Below are 12,535 nucleotides of genomic sequence, written 5' to 3' on the forward strand. Positions count from 1 at the left end.
TAACATGGAGGGTGTCACACAGGCATTGGGAGCAGCAGTCTCTTACTATTCTATTCTGTTTGGATCGAATGGAATATCTGGGTACACATGATGCCTCTATTGGCTTACAAAAATATCTTGTGATTTATTTTATTTTACAAGTCTCTATATCAATGCACCTATGCATCGTATCACAGTACCTCTGGGGTAAGAAATATACTGTCTTGAAGGATAGCCATTATTGATACAAATATATACTCTTATTTTTATATACTTACTTACTTACTAGGACAATATTGCCTTTTATCTTCTTTTCTCTTCCTTTTCTTCCATGGTATCAAATTAAATAAGGTCTCTATGATCCTTTGATATTCATACCAAAACCATTCATTGTATTTCAGAACAAATAAAAAATAATGAAAGAAAGAATGACCTTACTGCTATCCAATTCAACTAGCAATTATTGTTCTTTTGGGATCACAATACGAAAGGATCTAATAAAGTACCTTTGGCAACCTGCATTTATCTCTCGGTCTTTTGTTTCACAAGTATTCGGTATGAGTCTATATTGTGTAGGTATATGACAAAAAAGGGTATATTTAATCCTCAAAGTTATCCAAAATACCAAACCTTGACTTTTTGAATACCGCAAATATATCCAGTGGTGTCGATATTGTGCACTTTCTATTAATGCGTCCAGGGTCATGTCTAGAGTGGCCAAGTATATTTTCTTGCTTTTCGAATTAAAGTAGCAAAGAAATATGGAAAAAAATCGAAATATATATGTAAATGTCAATAAAGAACTCCAAAGCATTTTTATTTTAAGTGGCTTTTTCTACGCATACACACAAAAATAGAGAGTAAATATCCTTGGGAAAAGTCAAGTCCCATTTATATCAGTTATTTTTTACTTTGATACTTCAACAACAATAACAAAAATAGCAATGGTTTCCAATAAAACAGTTGCTCTATCTGTCAATACTTCTTCATTCCGTTGTTTTTATATCCTCTAGCTGAAATTGTTTCCTGGAAATTGTTTTTTTTTGCGGTTGTCTATGGCTCACAAATCGCAGTCTGTGATGGTAAAAAAAAACTCTAAAAGGCTCCAGCATCAGTATCTCTACTCACAATAAGAGGCAGCACACAACATTAAATACAGCAAGCAGGGCTTTAGAGGATACGTGCTTGAATTTTTTTTTATAAAAAAATGCTATTTTGTATGGTTATTTATTTGAAATGTAAATACATAATATTCTCTTTACTGATATGCCTGCTACTACTACTACTACTACTACTACTACTACTACTAGATTGCCACACACACATATATATGTTCTTTAATTTTTGAAGCTTCCTTTTAATAGTATAATTTAAATACTCATGTATTTGCTACAAACAATAAACAATAAATAACAACTCTGCATTTGGTCTTATCTCGTTATTCTCAATATCAAAATATTTTCTATCCTTCATTCCCAGCCTTTTTCTTTTTAATTTTCAGTACGATGCATATAGAACTCGCGTAACACAATTCATCTTCTTTTCTTTATATTCATCTACAATTTTGCTCAAACTTGAACATCATCAGAACACACACTTTCCCCGCATATACTTTAATGTTTTTAATCTTTTTTTTTAATAAAGAGGTACTTTGAACAATAAGCCTCTTTATCCTGAAACACTAAACGCAAAAATGTACCTACTTGTTTAATTTTATGCACGGCTTTGTTTACACTAACAGATCTTTTTTTTTATTCGTATTTTTGATCGCCCAAACCTACCCATGTCAATAAAGCTGCAAATACCGATTGATTCAAGGATCAAAAGAAAATCCCAAACTAATACAATAAGATGCCTTGATAAATTGATTGCCCATAGTGACAGCAAGAAAGGAAACAAGATAATTCAGAGGTTCTGTTGCTTAAGATTTGTTTCTTTCCTAGTTACTTTTAAAAAAGAAAACTAAGAAGCCAAAAGGATATATATTTGATTGTGATGTGTTTTGAAGAACCAGCATACATCCTAATGGATTTATAAATTATTATCTGCGTCTAAAAGAGTGTTTTCTAATCATTTACTTTAGATTCTAAAATACACATATATATATTAATTCCCCCCTTTTTTTACATTCATTTATTTTATGGGATTAAAGTATAGTATTATTTCTTCCCCTGTCATTTAAATTGTCAACTTCTTATTCCTCGGCCTCCTGTAAAAAGAAGAAGTAAGAAGCAATGGTAAACAAGGGCAGGTTGTGGAGTCTCTGATTTTTATTTTGCTATATTTTGGGCTCCTACTTGTTTCTGGAATCCAAACCCTCGTGTTTCTTTATTAGTATTTAGGGTAGCCAAATAACAACACTTTCAATAGTATAGCATATAATAGCTCAGAGATATATTATATAGAATAACGCTCTATAGTAATAATAATGGTGCTATAACCTGGTTAATTATCTAAACCAGCAGTTGTTTGCATTGTATTTTCATTGTATTGTATTGGTGTGATACAATGTACCTTGGTATTCCCAATAATCTATCCAGTCAAATGCCCTTTCTCTCTCTCTCTCTCTTTAAACCCTTCCCCAGCAAACCCAAAAAGTCGTTGAGAATTTGTACTCCCATTGAACTGAAACTCCTAAATGAACGGCTTTTTTTTGTATATTGTTGTTGTCGCTTACAGACCCCAGATACTATTGTTCTCTTTTATGTAATCTCCTTAACAGATATGAGCAGCATAACCTCTTCTCCTAACTCCTATTGTACTCCTTTTCTCCTGTCTCCGCATCCCCGCACAATCCAGAGATGTGGGGAAAAAGCAACAACGAATAAGAGAGTTTTTTCTTTTTATATATATATATTTTGATGGAAGAAAGCGGTTGTTCAAAAGCCCAGAGGAGGTCAATTTATCATTAAAAATGTCAATCCCAAAGGCATGTGATATTTCTTCAAATAAAATAAAATAATAATAATTCATAGAATGGATTCTCTTTTGAATCTCTCGTCCTACGTATTGTGGCTGCTTCACTACATTGGCAATTCCTACTTTATCTCATAATGTCCATGATTCCACCTCATTATACCGATCGCTATGTCGATCAGAGGTACAACAAAGCACTCATGATAGTCCAGAATTTACCTGCGTCCTCAAGTTTCCAGCCTACAAAAGAACAAAAGTTAGAGGTATGGCATGTCTGACAAGAGACCAATGTTAAACATAAAGCTATTTAGCTTTATGCGCTTTATAAGCAAGTTTCCCATGGATCCATCGACACACAAAGACCAGGAATATTCGATGTAGTAGGAAGAGCTAAATGGTAAAGTACCTAACAACTTTTTTCTTTCTTTCTTTTTGAGATGCCAAATGTCATGTGATCAGGAGCTAAATGGTGTTTTGATTCAGGGATGCATGGAAAAAATTAGAAGGCTTGAATGATCTTGAAGCCAAGCATCGCTATGTTGATACGCTTTTGAGAAGCGCAACAGAGGTATACTGATTGACATACATTAAAAAAGAAGAAGAAGAACGTCGTACCTGATGAAAAAGGGAGTCCTTTAGGCATATAAAAAGCCTGTAAGCAAGGCTCAGGCCCAACAGATCATTCAGACATTCACTTCTATGCAGCCACTAGGTAGCCATGAAGAGGATAGTGATATGGGATTGGATCATGATGAAGGTACTACTACTACTTTTTTTTTTAAAAAAAAATTGGTTAGTTGGTTGGTTGGTTGGCTGGTTGAATTTTAGTAGAAGCCCAATGATTAAAAGAGGAGACTGATAGTATCGCAACGAACCCATACCCATACACAGAATCAAGCATTGCCTCTACAGATGCAGAAGAGCAGGCCTATCTTCGAGATATTCAGCAGCAGGTGTCCACCCAACCAACCTCTCGCTCATCGTCTATGCGAGATTCTCTCGGAAGATCGTTTGAATCTCCCGTGATGCAACCTACCTTATCTCGCTCACCATCTGTACGCACTCGTCCTCCCAGAAGACGATCATGGCAAGACAAACAGGCCATACCGATCCGTCCGCCTTCAGTAGCTTCTGTACAATCCCAAGCTACCAATAATGGTCAATCTGTCCGACGCCCATCTCGTTCGTCCGCTGTCACACCTGCTGCTACACCACGCATGCGACCTTCCTCTTCCGCTTCTCACGCAGCATCTAATGAACGTCGTGCCCAGCGTATAAGAGTAGGAAGAGCCGAACCCTTCTTTGAAGAAACATTTGACGCTAGTGTAAATCCATGGGTTCAGCAACCGGCTGGCCGTCGCTATAGAGCCCAGGATGGTCAGGAAAGTGAAGACAGTATCGAGGATGAACGTAGAGCTGACAGTCGAGCCCAACAATTTGCTGAATTGGCAGCCGCACATGCTACTGCTCATGCTGCTTCAAATGCGAACGCAAATTCAAATTCAAATGCAAATTCAAAAACAAATACAAATGCTGTGATTTCTAATGCTTTATCTGTTAAAAATACCAATACCCGCTTGTCTGCGCCTCTTCCGGAAGAGGAAACGTCTTTTCGGCTCCAATCTCCTCGTATGGAATCAAGCGCTTCCTCTTCAGTCACAGCTACAGTAGGCATGGCGGGTATTCAAGAAGGCACGAGTGCGGGTACAGGCACAGGCACAGGCACAGGCATGGGTATGGCTACACTTCATGATATGTCCAAGTCGAGTAGTCGACAATATGGCAGTTATAGACCCATGGAAAGAATACCCGAGCCTCATGTAACAACTGTTGGCCTTGGTCCAGCCACACGTCGTGCATTGGAAGCACTACAGAAAGAGATTGTTGCCTTAAATGGGAGAATTGACGGTCTACGACAAGAATTGGTGGAGAGAGAGATCACCGAACACAGCGCCATCCAAGTACCTTGAGCGACTCCCCAGGGATTAGCGGGAAGAAGCCTGTTAAAGAAAGTGAGAATAGCGGGGGAGAAGGATGGGAAGGATGGCGTTGGGTTCTCAAGGTAAGATAAATTAAATAAAATAGGTTTCTTTATCTTTCTGGTTTTGTGTTTGGTGTTTAATGTTTATGGATTGTGTGTATTTATATAGGCAGCAGCAAAACACGCAGCTTTAAATATCGTAGTCGCATTTATCTTTATCCTTATCCTCTCCAGAAGAAGCGACTCAGGCCTTATAAATTACTGGCAGACCATTCGGTGGGCTATTAAAAATCAGAAGAATATTGAATAGAAATTACATACATATACGCAAAAGAGAGAAAGAGAGCGAGAGAGCGAAACAATACAATACATGCATTACAATAAATTCTAAAGTTAATTCAATACAGTGTGCCCATTTATCCATAAACTGTTTAGCATATATATATGTGGTATATGTATCAAATACTATTAAAAAACAAAAACAAAAAATTTGTCTCTATGCATATCTTTATGTCTCTTCCCAATGTTGATATCCAGGAATAGTTTGTGTAAGAGAATAGCCAAGTTGGATCATTTTGTCTTCTGCTGGGCTCACTCCGGCTGCCTTTTGCTTTGCAGAAAAGCTGTTCTGTGTAGGCGACATCCATCGGTGAACCTGTGACTGACATTTTGAATAAACTTGATCATTGCCTGAATGACCAGTTCCGTTCTCTATTCTCACTTGTTCCACACGGCAGCACAATGCAGCCACAGGATCTCTTTTCATACCCGTGAACTCAATATTGCTCTGCTCTGCACTACCATCTGCTGGACTAAGCACAAGATCAGGTATAGGGCTATGAGATAAACTCTCCTGAGAGAGCTGGTACACATCATCCGTTGTCGACAGACCAAGAGATTGTAGCAGCATCTGGGCATCCGGTGAAAGAACATCCTTGGCCGGCTTACGTTCCAAAAGTCCAGTCCGCACCAAGGCCTCAAGAGCTTGACGACTATATTCTGTAGAAAGCACCTCATTATACATTGTGCGCCGACCACTGATCAAGTGTGCACCGATGCATTGGGATAAAGAAGGTAGCAGAGCACTCGGAAGATTTCCGATGTCTTCAAGAGCAGATAAACCACATATGGTAACCCAGATAGCATCAATAGCAGGGTAGACGAGAGAAGCCATAAGAGTAAGATGACCATAGCGAATACGATCGTTTTTGGCCGTGACTTGAAGGGTCCAGGAATTTGGGCGGGTCTCTTTTATAATGTCCCGACTTTTGTAGATTCCGGATATATAATCATACGTCTAATAAAGAGGGGGGGGGGGGGGGGGGGGGGGGGGGTGTTATAGCTTGTCAGGACCAAATAGTGATTTGTGGCGTGGCAGTATATGACTTACAGACTTAATGTCATCGTCTGTGATATGACGGTTCATAAGCTTAGAAATAAATTCATATCTCTCCAAGCACCTTTCGTCTGATCTTGGATGAGTTCCAAAAGAAAGGCAGGCGACAGCAAAGAGGGATTGGTTCATAAACATATCGCGAATCTAAAGACGTCAAATATATTAGAAGGACTAAAGTCAACATGAGGTTCTTATTTAGTTTCTTTCTCTTTACTTGGTTGGTGTGATAGGCTAACTGGAGAATATTGTCTGCGCGATTTGATATAGAGAAATATACGTCATCTCCTCTTGTCTCAATAGATATGATCTTGCGATGAGGATCTAATAGCTGTATGGAGTAAAATATGACAGTCTCCGGATCCTCTGTATCTATTTGTTGATACCAACAGGTATGTTAATAAAGATCAATGGACCACATTTACTAGCTAGCTACAAACCTTTCCAATCCAAATGAGCAAATTTATGGGAAAGAATCTCTGAACGAAGCCACATTAAGCTTTGCTTGACATCGTCTATTCAAGGTGTGTTAGTTTTTTTTTGGTGTTGTATATTTATCAAAAAGAAAAGATAAAACAGTAATTACCTAATTTTACCACACTCCCTTCGGTCCGGCTGTGAAGAAGAATGGCTGCCACCAGAGAAAGCGGACTGATAACCAAACACTCTTGTTGCCGTTGACTTATGGCTCCACTAACTTCCTTTGCCACCTGTGCAGGTTCGTAATCTCTTCTGAATAGCAATGTTGTAAGTAACTAAACCACCGCCTCCTGAAAATTATTGTTTATTATACCATTATTATTACCTGTCTTTTTCGTCCAAATATTCATTCAACTTCAATATCTTTCCAATACCAACAAGGATTCGACCTTTTGCCCGTTCAACCTTGACAGGTTCTCCTTCTTTTAGTGATCGAGCTGCCTTTGCTTCACTTGGCAAGCGAACAGAAGACGGCTTAAAGTCACAAGATATATTTGGTTCTAGAGGACCGTAAAGATCCTGAGAGATCAATCGGGAAATGTCTGGGATGACTTCATAAGATAGATTTATGGGAACAAATGCAATATCGTTCTTAATTGCCATAGACTGGGCTGTTTTGTGAATAGGTGAAGAAGATTGGTTCATTTCTAATACGGTATCAATAGCCATCTCAAGAAGGCCATCTTCAAAAGGCTGCTGGCAAAGGCCTGTTCTGGAACGAACTTTTTCCAAAGAAAGCAAGAGAGCATTGTGTTCCCGTAAAAGCACTTGGCTGTAAGCTGCTGTAACTGCAGTGGCAATATTAGTTCTTTCGGAAGGATCTCGTTTGACAAAAACAGTTCCAGAGAGACGAAGTAGGTCAGAAACAGGTCCCAGGATAGCAAGCGCTGCAGTTCATGTAATAGTGTTAATATTATGCAAGATAGAGCACTATACCATTAAGTAGAAAAACAATACCTTCATCAACCATGATCGCTGGAACTGGTAATTCATAACGAATAGTAAGATACCATACGATTAAAGGATCCAGAACAGTTTTTGACACTGGAACATAAACCACACGTTTTCCATCGATCTGCCGTTTGATCTAAGCCATATCTTGTAAGTCATCGCATATATATATTTGAGAAAGAAAGTTTACCTCCTCCACATCTTCTGTTCTTATTTGTATACTACTGAACATTGTTTGAAAGAGGGTCTTTAAAAACGATCCCGCAAAGCAGACGTATGATAGCTGTGTGCGTTCCATCATCCGAGACAATATCTTTAAAGACTGATCCACAACCTTTGCTGGCTTGATACCTGATCTTTCAGCAATCTACACAGAAATAAAATACGTAAAGTTCAAATTAAATATTTCTTTTATTTTATCTTTCTTTCTTCCTTTCTTTATTTCCTTTGTCATGATTTATTATATAATATTTTACCTGGTGAACTGCTTTACCAACCCGGTGATCATTCAATACAATTACTTTGATTATTTCTGTCGTATCTATTCGCCGTGCCATCCATGGATCATTATCACTTTTTGCTAGTGACTCTAACAAAGTTTCTTTTTGACCGCACCAATCTTCTAGCCTGTCGTTCAAACACTCTACCCAATTTGCCTTGAGCTGGACTTTCTGTTGATAGCCAGCCACGTCCTCCAAAGACAATATAACTGTATCAATCATTTGTTGGATTCTCTGTCGGATTTCTTGCTCAGTATAAACCACACTTGAAATCTTCTCGTCAATCACACCACGCACAGTAGTAGTATAAAGCGCACAATCCCAGCCATCGGCAAGACACAGAGTTCGTATTACAAATTGCTTTTGGCCAGATAATAGAGAACAGTGAATACCATAACATGCCTGGAGAAGATAGTTCAATTGATCTAACGTTCGGAAGCAGCGTAAATCCAGAGAAGGATCATCCCTTAGCTTGAAAGCTAATCTCTCAAGTTCAGTGCTATCGTGCACCCATTCTGACTTGAGACTTCGCTCAATTACATGGCGCGTCTTTGTTGCCAATTCTGCCCACTGGCTTTCAGAAGGATGTCTTTCTCCAATACCAGGCGATCCTGCTCCATTTGTTTTTAATTTGCCGAGTGAAGGTCCAAGATAATAGCTGACCAAGAATTTGGCAGTAGACCAGGCAGTGTTTGTGGTAAAGTATTCGCCAGCAGGTAAAAGGGCTGTACCGGTCGTACGTTGCCAATAGTGCTGGAAGGTATTATAGACCTTGTACCAGTCCATTGGAGGCATTGTGCTAGTAGCAGATATCTGGTATATAATAGGAAATGTCTTGAGGTTTGGCTTGGGCATCTCTAGCAATGCGACTGGACTACCTGCAGTTGATAGTAAGGATCGTCTTCCTAGCTTTATGATTGATTGGCGGGCAGGTGGTGCAACTACAGGCTGGGCGAGCGGAAGGACAAACTCGGTTCCTGGAAAATCTAGACGAGGAAGAGTTCCTAGGATGGTTCTAACCACATAGTCTACAGGTACTATGTCTGCGGAACGATCACCTTGAGATGCCTTAACAAGAGGAACTCCGTAGCTGTGAAGAGCAATCCATGAGTTTACACCTGTCAGTCCGCTAGTCTTAAAATTTTAACCCCACAAATTAGTCGAAAGTTTTTATATATATCATTACTCTAAAAAAAACACATTTTATACAATCTTCCAAAAAATCTTTACCCATCCTGGAAAAGGTTCAAATGCGCTAGGACCTAACCAGCTGGCGCGAATGATAGCTATTGGCCACTGCTTTTTTCCTCCTTGCTTTTCTTCTTCTCGGTTAAGTTCGGCACGACGCAAGATAAGGTGTTCGGTCAATGCCTTTGTGAACATGTGCGTGGTTGGATACTGCTGCAGTATTTTCTTCAATAAGACATTGCTCTCTAATATACATATACATATATACACATATACTTTGTTAGTCTGTTTTTTTATAGCATATAATAAAATAATTTAAAGGAAAAAAAGGGGAAATGCTGAGAAGTCTTGGCAAAATAATAATGAAGGTTAATGCAATTCGGGTTATATGTTTATATTGATTGTGAAGACCATCAAGAGATATTGTAATATCTAACTACCTTGCTCGTCCATAGTAACTAATTTTTTTAACACTTGCTCTGGATCTCCTAGACCGAGATCGTAAACTTGCTCATAGATATTTCCCGGTGGCAGGTCCTGGTAAAGATGGATATTGGACATGTGGATAAAGGCACCTTTGAGATAAATATAAGCTGTGTGTTATAGTATATCGATGCCTTACATACTCATGGCTGGACATTCATCCGCAAGATCCATCAATCGTAGAGTTGCCAATGCATTAATCTAATCAATACATATAAGAATTGACAGGCGGATACATGCTTTATATATATATAAACTTGGCTAGAAATTTGGGCTTACTTCAATACTCCAGTCTAGTGTACACCCATATTCTGGAGACCCAGCGCAATGGATAACAATTTGGGTATCTTTGAGTCTGTTTCTATTATCAAATGAAAGGCCGAGATCAGGAGCCGAGAGATCGCATGCCATTGGAATCATCTTCTTCCTTTTGTCTTCAGGCATGTCTTTAAATGCCTAGAAATGAGAAAGTTTAAGTGTACAAGTTTTTTAAATATGTTCTTGGCTTAAGTCGATACTTGCCTTGGAGCTCACAATGTCGGCCCATACGCGATGGTCTGCTCCTCGTGGGTTTCCTGCTGATCCATTTGGTCTAACGAATAGGTAGATCGCATCGAGAACATGGCCATATGTGTACATGAGTTTCCACAAGACTGCCTTTCCGAGGAATCCAGTTGCACCAGTGATGAGGATAGTTTTGTTGGTATAGAACTGGACATTTGGTTGAGTTGTGGACTCTACGGATTGATACATCCAGTCGATCGTCATTGATGATTAGTTGTTTGTTCGGTTCAATGACAGGCAAAGGTTCGAGTTACTTTCACCCCCTCTCCTGCACTTTCAAATGCAGACCCTGCCAATAAGTAGTTTGCCCCGATCCGTCCAACGAGGTTTATCCCTTTTGAGCAATTTAATTCATAAAAAAAGAATGTTTTACTTATTTTTTGTGTTTTATTGTCCTTTCTTTCTACCTTTCTTGGTTGTGCAGAGAGAATTCTATTAATATAAACTTGTGCTTTACCACTTAAATATACATCTTCCGGAAATAATTGACACACTATGAAAGTTCCAGGTACATTTTATTGTTCTTTTCTATTGGCACGCTTTTAGAATTAAATATCGAACAAGATAACAGAGTATAATGGAATTTCCGTGACTCACCCCTTGTCTTTTTATGATGATAATTAATAAGCGTTAGATAACAATTTTATTCTTTGATGAAGATGTATTGGCAAAAGGTAGATCTGTACAAGCACACGGGAGATAATATACTCTGTACAGTCAAAGGCATTCAAAAGCTCTTGCATGAAATACAAAAGAACATTGAAAGACCATATTTCTTTTCTGACTTACAGGCAAGGCAATAAGCACATGTATAACAAAAAAATACAAGTCGAGCCTAAAAATAATCTTAAAATCACAATCAAATGGTTCGCATTTATTATACTCATAGAGTCAAACAAGACATAGACACTTATTAGCAGATATAGGTTAATGAGATATAATATCTCCAAAGATGGTTAAATGAAGGTTCAAATCTTAGTTTCTGATTATTTGAACAATATTCTCATTGTCAAAGTGAGCCTTTGTGTCCAAGATTTTTCTGGAAATTGGGCACATCGTTACATTTGATGACTTTGAATGAACTTAAATTCAATTACAGTAATTTATATCTGTCCGTACATTTTTTCTTTTTTTTTTAAAAAAGAACAAACTTAGTTCAAAAGTATAGAAGATTAAAGAGAAAAGGGACTCATAATACTGTTACTTTCATCAAGCAGAACCTTATTCTCGATACAATTGACAATGAAAAAAGACTCATAAATTAGTAGCATTCGATTGATTCATTTTTTCTTAAAAAAAGATTTAATCCATGGATACGGGTTCAAATTCTGGCCTTTATTTTCATTAATTAATCTTTTTAATCTGTCCACACCAAGTTTATTTTTTATTTTTGCACCAATAATATCATAAAAGATTGAATCTTTCAGCACTTGTGGAACTTTGGTCCTCACTCATTGCGATACTTTTTTATCAGTAGTCCCATAATAGAATGAAGTTGCCTTGCATGCACCAAATTCAAAAGGCTATCCTTCACCAGAAACGATAGGGCCGACAACTCTAGTTTTGTTCCTGTTTCTTTTTTTCTTTTCATAAACTCATATTATGTTGCTCGTTTCCTTTTGCAACTGGAGATATTTGGCAGACCATCCCTATAAAAATTATCAATAAACCAGTAAAATATATTCGAGTCGATAATTCAGCTTATTCTAGACATACCTTAGGCAATTAATGCAATTAATGTTATTATAGAAACTATCGATGAACAAGACCCATGTATAGCTATTATACTATGATTCATCCTGATGTACCAGAAGATAATTATGATTTTTCGATACTTGTGTAGTCTTACATGTATTTTCTTAATCAGTAAAAGGACCCTTTGAAATCCATATATATATTTACTCACAAGGTCTTAACCGCATAACAAACACTCTCACCAAAGAAATTACAGTCATGTTTTTTGGTTTCTAATATCGGATAAACTGTACATTGGCTTCTTTATGCTATACCTTCCAAGAATAAAATTAAGCTAAATAGAATCAAACTTCATTTTCTCATAGATAACAGTATATATATAATCTAAAATAAAAATAAGTAAAG

The 12,535-nt window shown here is 37.8% G+C and overlaps 4 protein-coding genes across 4 annotated transcripts; 3 read left to right on the forward strand and 1 right to left on the reverse strand.

Moving 5' to 3' along the window:
- Positions 1-4: 4 nt before the first annotated feature.
- PHYBLDRAFT_64311 (hypothetical protein) lies at positions 5-1,690 on the forward strand (the record flags this gene model as incomplete). Its single annotated transcript, XM_018441280.1, has 4 exons — positions 5-81; positions 142-186; positions 943-1,061; positions 1,626-1,690. 4 exons carry the CDS (start codon positions 5-7, stop codon positions 1,688-1,690), a joined length of 306 nt encoding a protein of 101 aa, XP_018293430.1.
- Positions 1,691-3,038: 1,348 nt separating this feature from the next.
- On the forward strand, positions 3,039-3,472 carry PHYBLDRAFT_110945 (hypothetical protein; the record flags this gene model as incomplete). Its single annotated transcript, XM_018428188.1, has 3 exons — positions 3,039-3,158; positions 3,207-3,292; positions 3,379-3,472. 3 exons carry the CDS (start codon positions 3,039-3,041, stop codon positions 3,470-3,472), a joined length of 300 nt encoding a protein of 99 aa, XP_018293431.1.
- A 122-nt stretch (positions 3,473-3,594) lies between these two features.
- On the forward strand, positions 3,595-5,186 carry PHYBLDRAFT_166638 (hypothetical protein; the record flags this gene model as incomplete). Its single annotated transcript, XM_018435451.1, has 4 exons — positions 3,595-3,652; positions 3,745-4,803; positions 4,827-4,957; positions 5,046-5,186. The coding sequence occupies 4 exons, from the start codon at positions 3,595-3,597 to the stop codon at positions 5,184-5,186; spliced, it is 1,389 nt and encodes a 462-aa protein (XP_018293432.1).
- Positions 5,187-5,320: 134 nt separating this feature from the next.
- On the reverse strand, positions 5,321-10,657 carry PHYBLDRAFT_77682 (hypothetical protein). The gene is made up of 13 exons (XM_018443286.1): positions 10,394-10,657; positions 10,151-10,327; positions 10,015-10,072; positions 9,829-9,963; positions 9,431-9,633; positions 8,177-9,334; positions 7,891-8,067; positions 7,707-7,836; positions 7,075-7,636; positions 6,856-7,001; positions 6,710-6,784; positions 6,487-6,641; positions 5,321-6,173 (listed from the first exon to the last, which is right to left on the reverse strand). The coding sequence occupies exons 1-13, from the start codon at positions 10,637-10,639 to the stop codon at positions 5,385-5,387; spliced, it is 4,011 nt and encodes a 1,336-aa protein (XP_018293433.1). The 5' UTR covers positions 10,640-10,657; the 3' UTR covers positions 5,321-5,384.
- Between the last annotated feature and the right edge of the window lie 1,878 nt (positions 10,658-12,535).

Source organism: Phycomyces blakesleeanus (assembly GCF_001638985.1).
Source record: "Phycomyces blakesleeanus NRRL 1555(-) unplaced genomic scaffold PHYBLscaffold_7, whole genome shotgun sequence".
NCBI lineage: Eukaryota > Fungi > Mucoromycota > Mucoromycetes > Mucorales > Phycomycetaceae > Phycomyces > Phycomyces blakesleeanus.

What these genes read in the sequence shown, in the direction of transcription:
- PHYBLDRAFT_77682 (XM_018443286.1), bottom strand. Translation starts at nt 10,639, where the DNA reads ATGACGATCGACTGGATGTATCAATCCGTAGAGTCCACAACTCAACCA. An exon ending in CACTAGACTGGAGTATTGAA is followed by an intron (nt 10,073 to 10,150) that starts GTAAGCCCAAAT and finishes TGTATTGATTAG; the next exon opens with ATTAATGCATTGGCAACTCT. An exon ending in GGATGAATGTCCAGCCATGA is followed by an intron (nt 9,964 to 10,014) that starts GTATGTAAGGCA and finishes TTTATCTCAAAG; the next exon opens with GTGCCTTTATCCACATGTCC.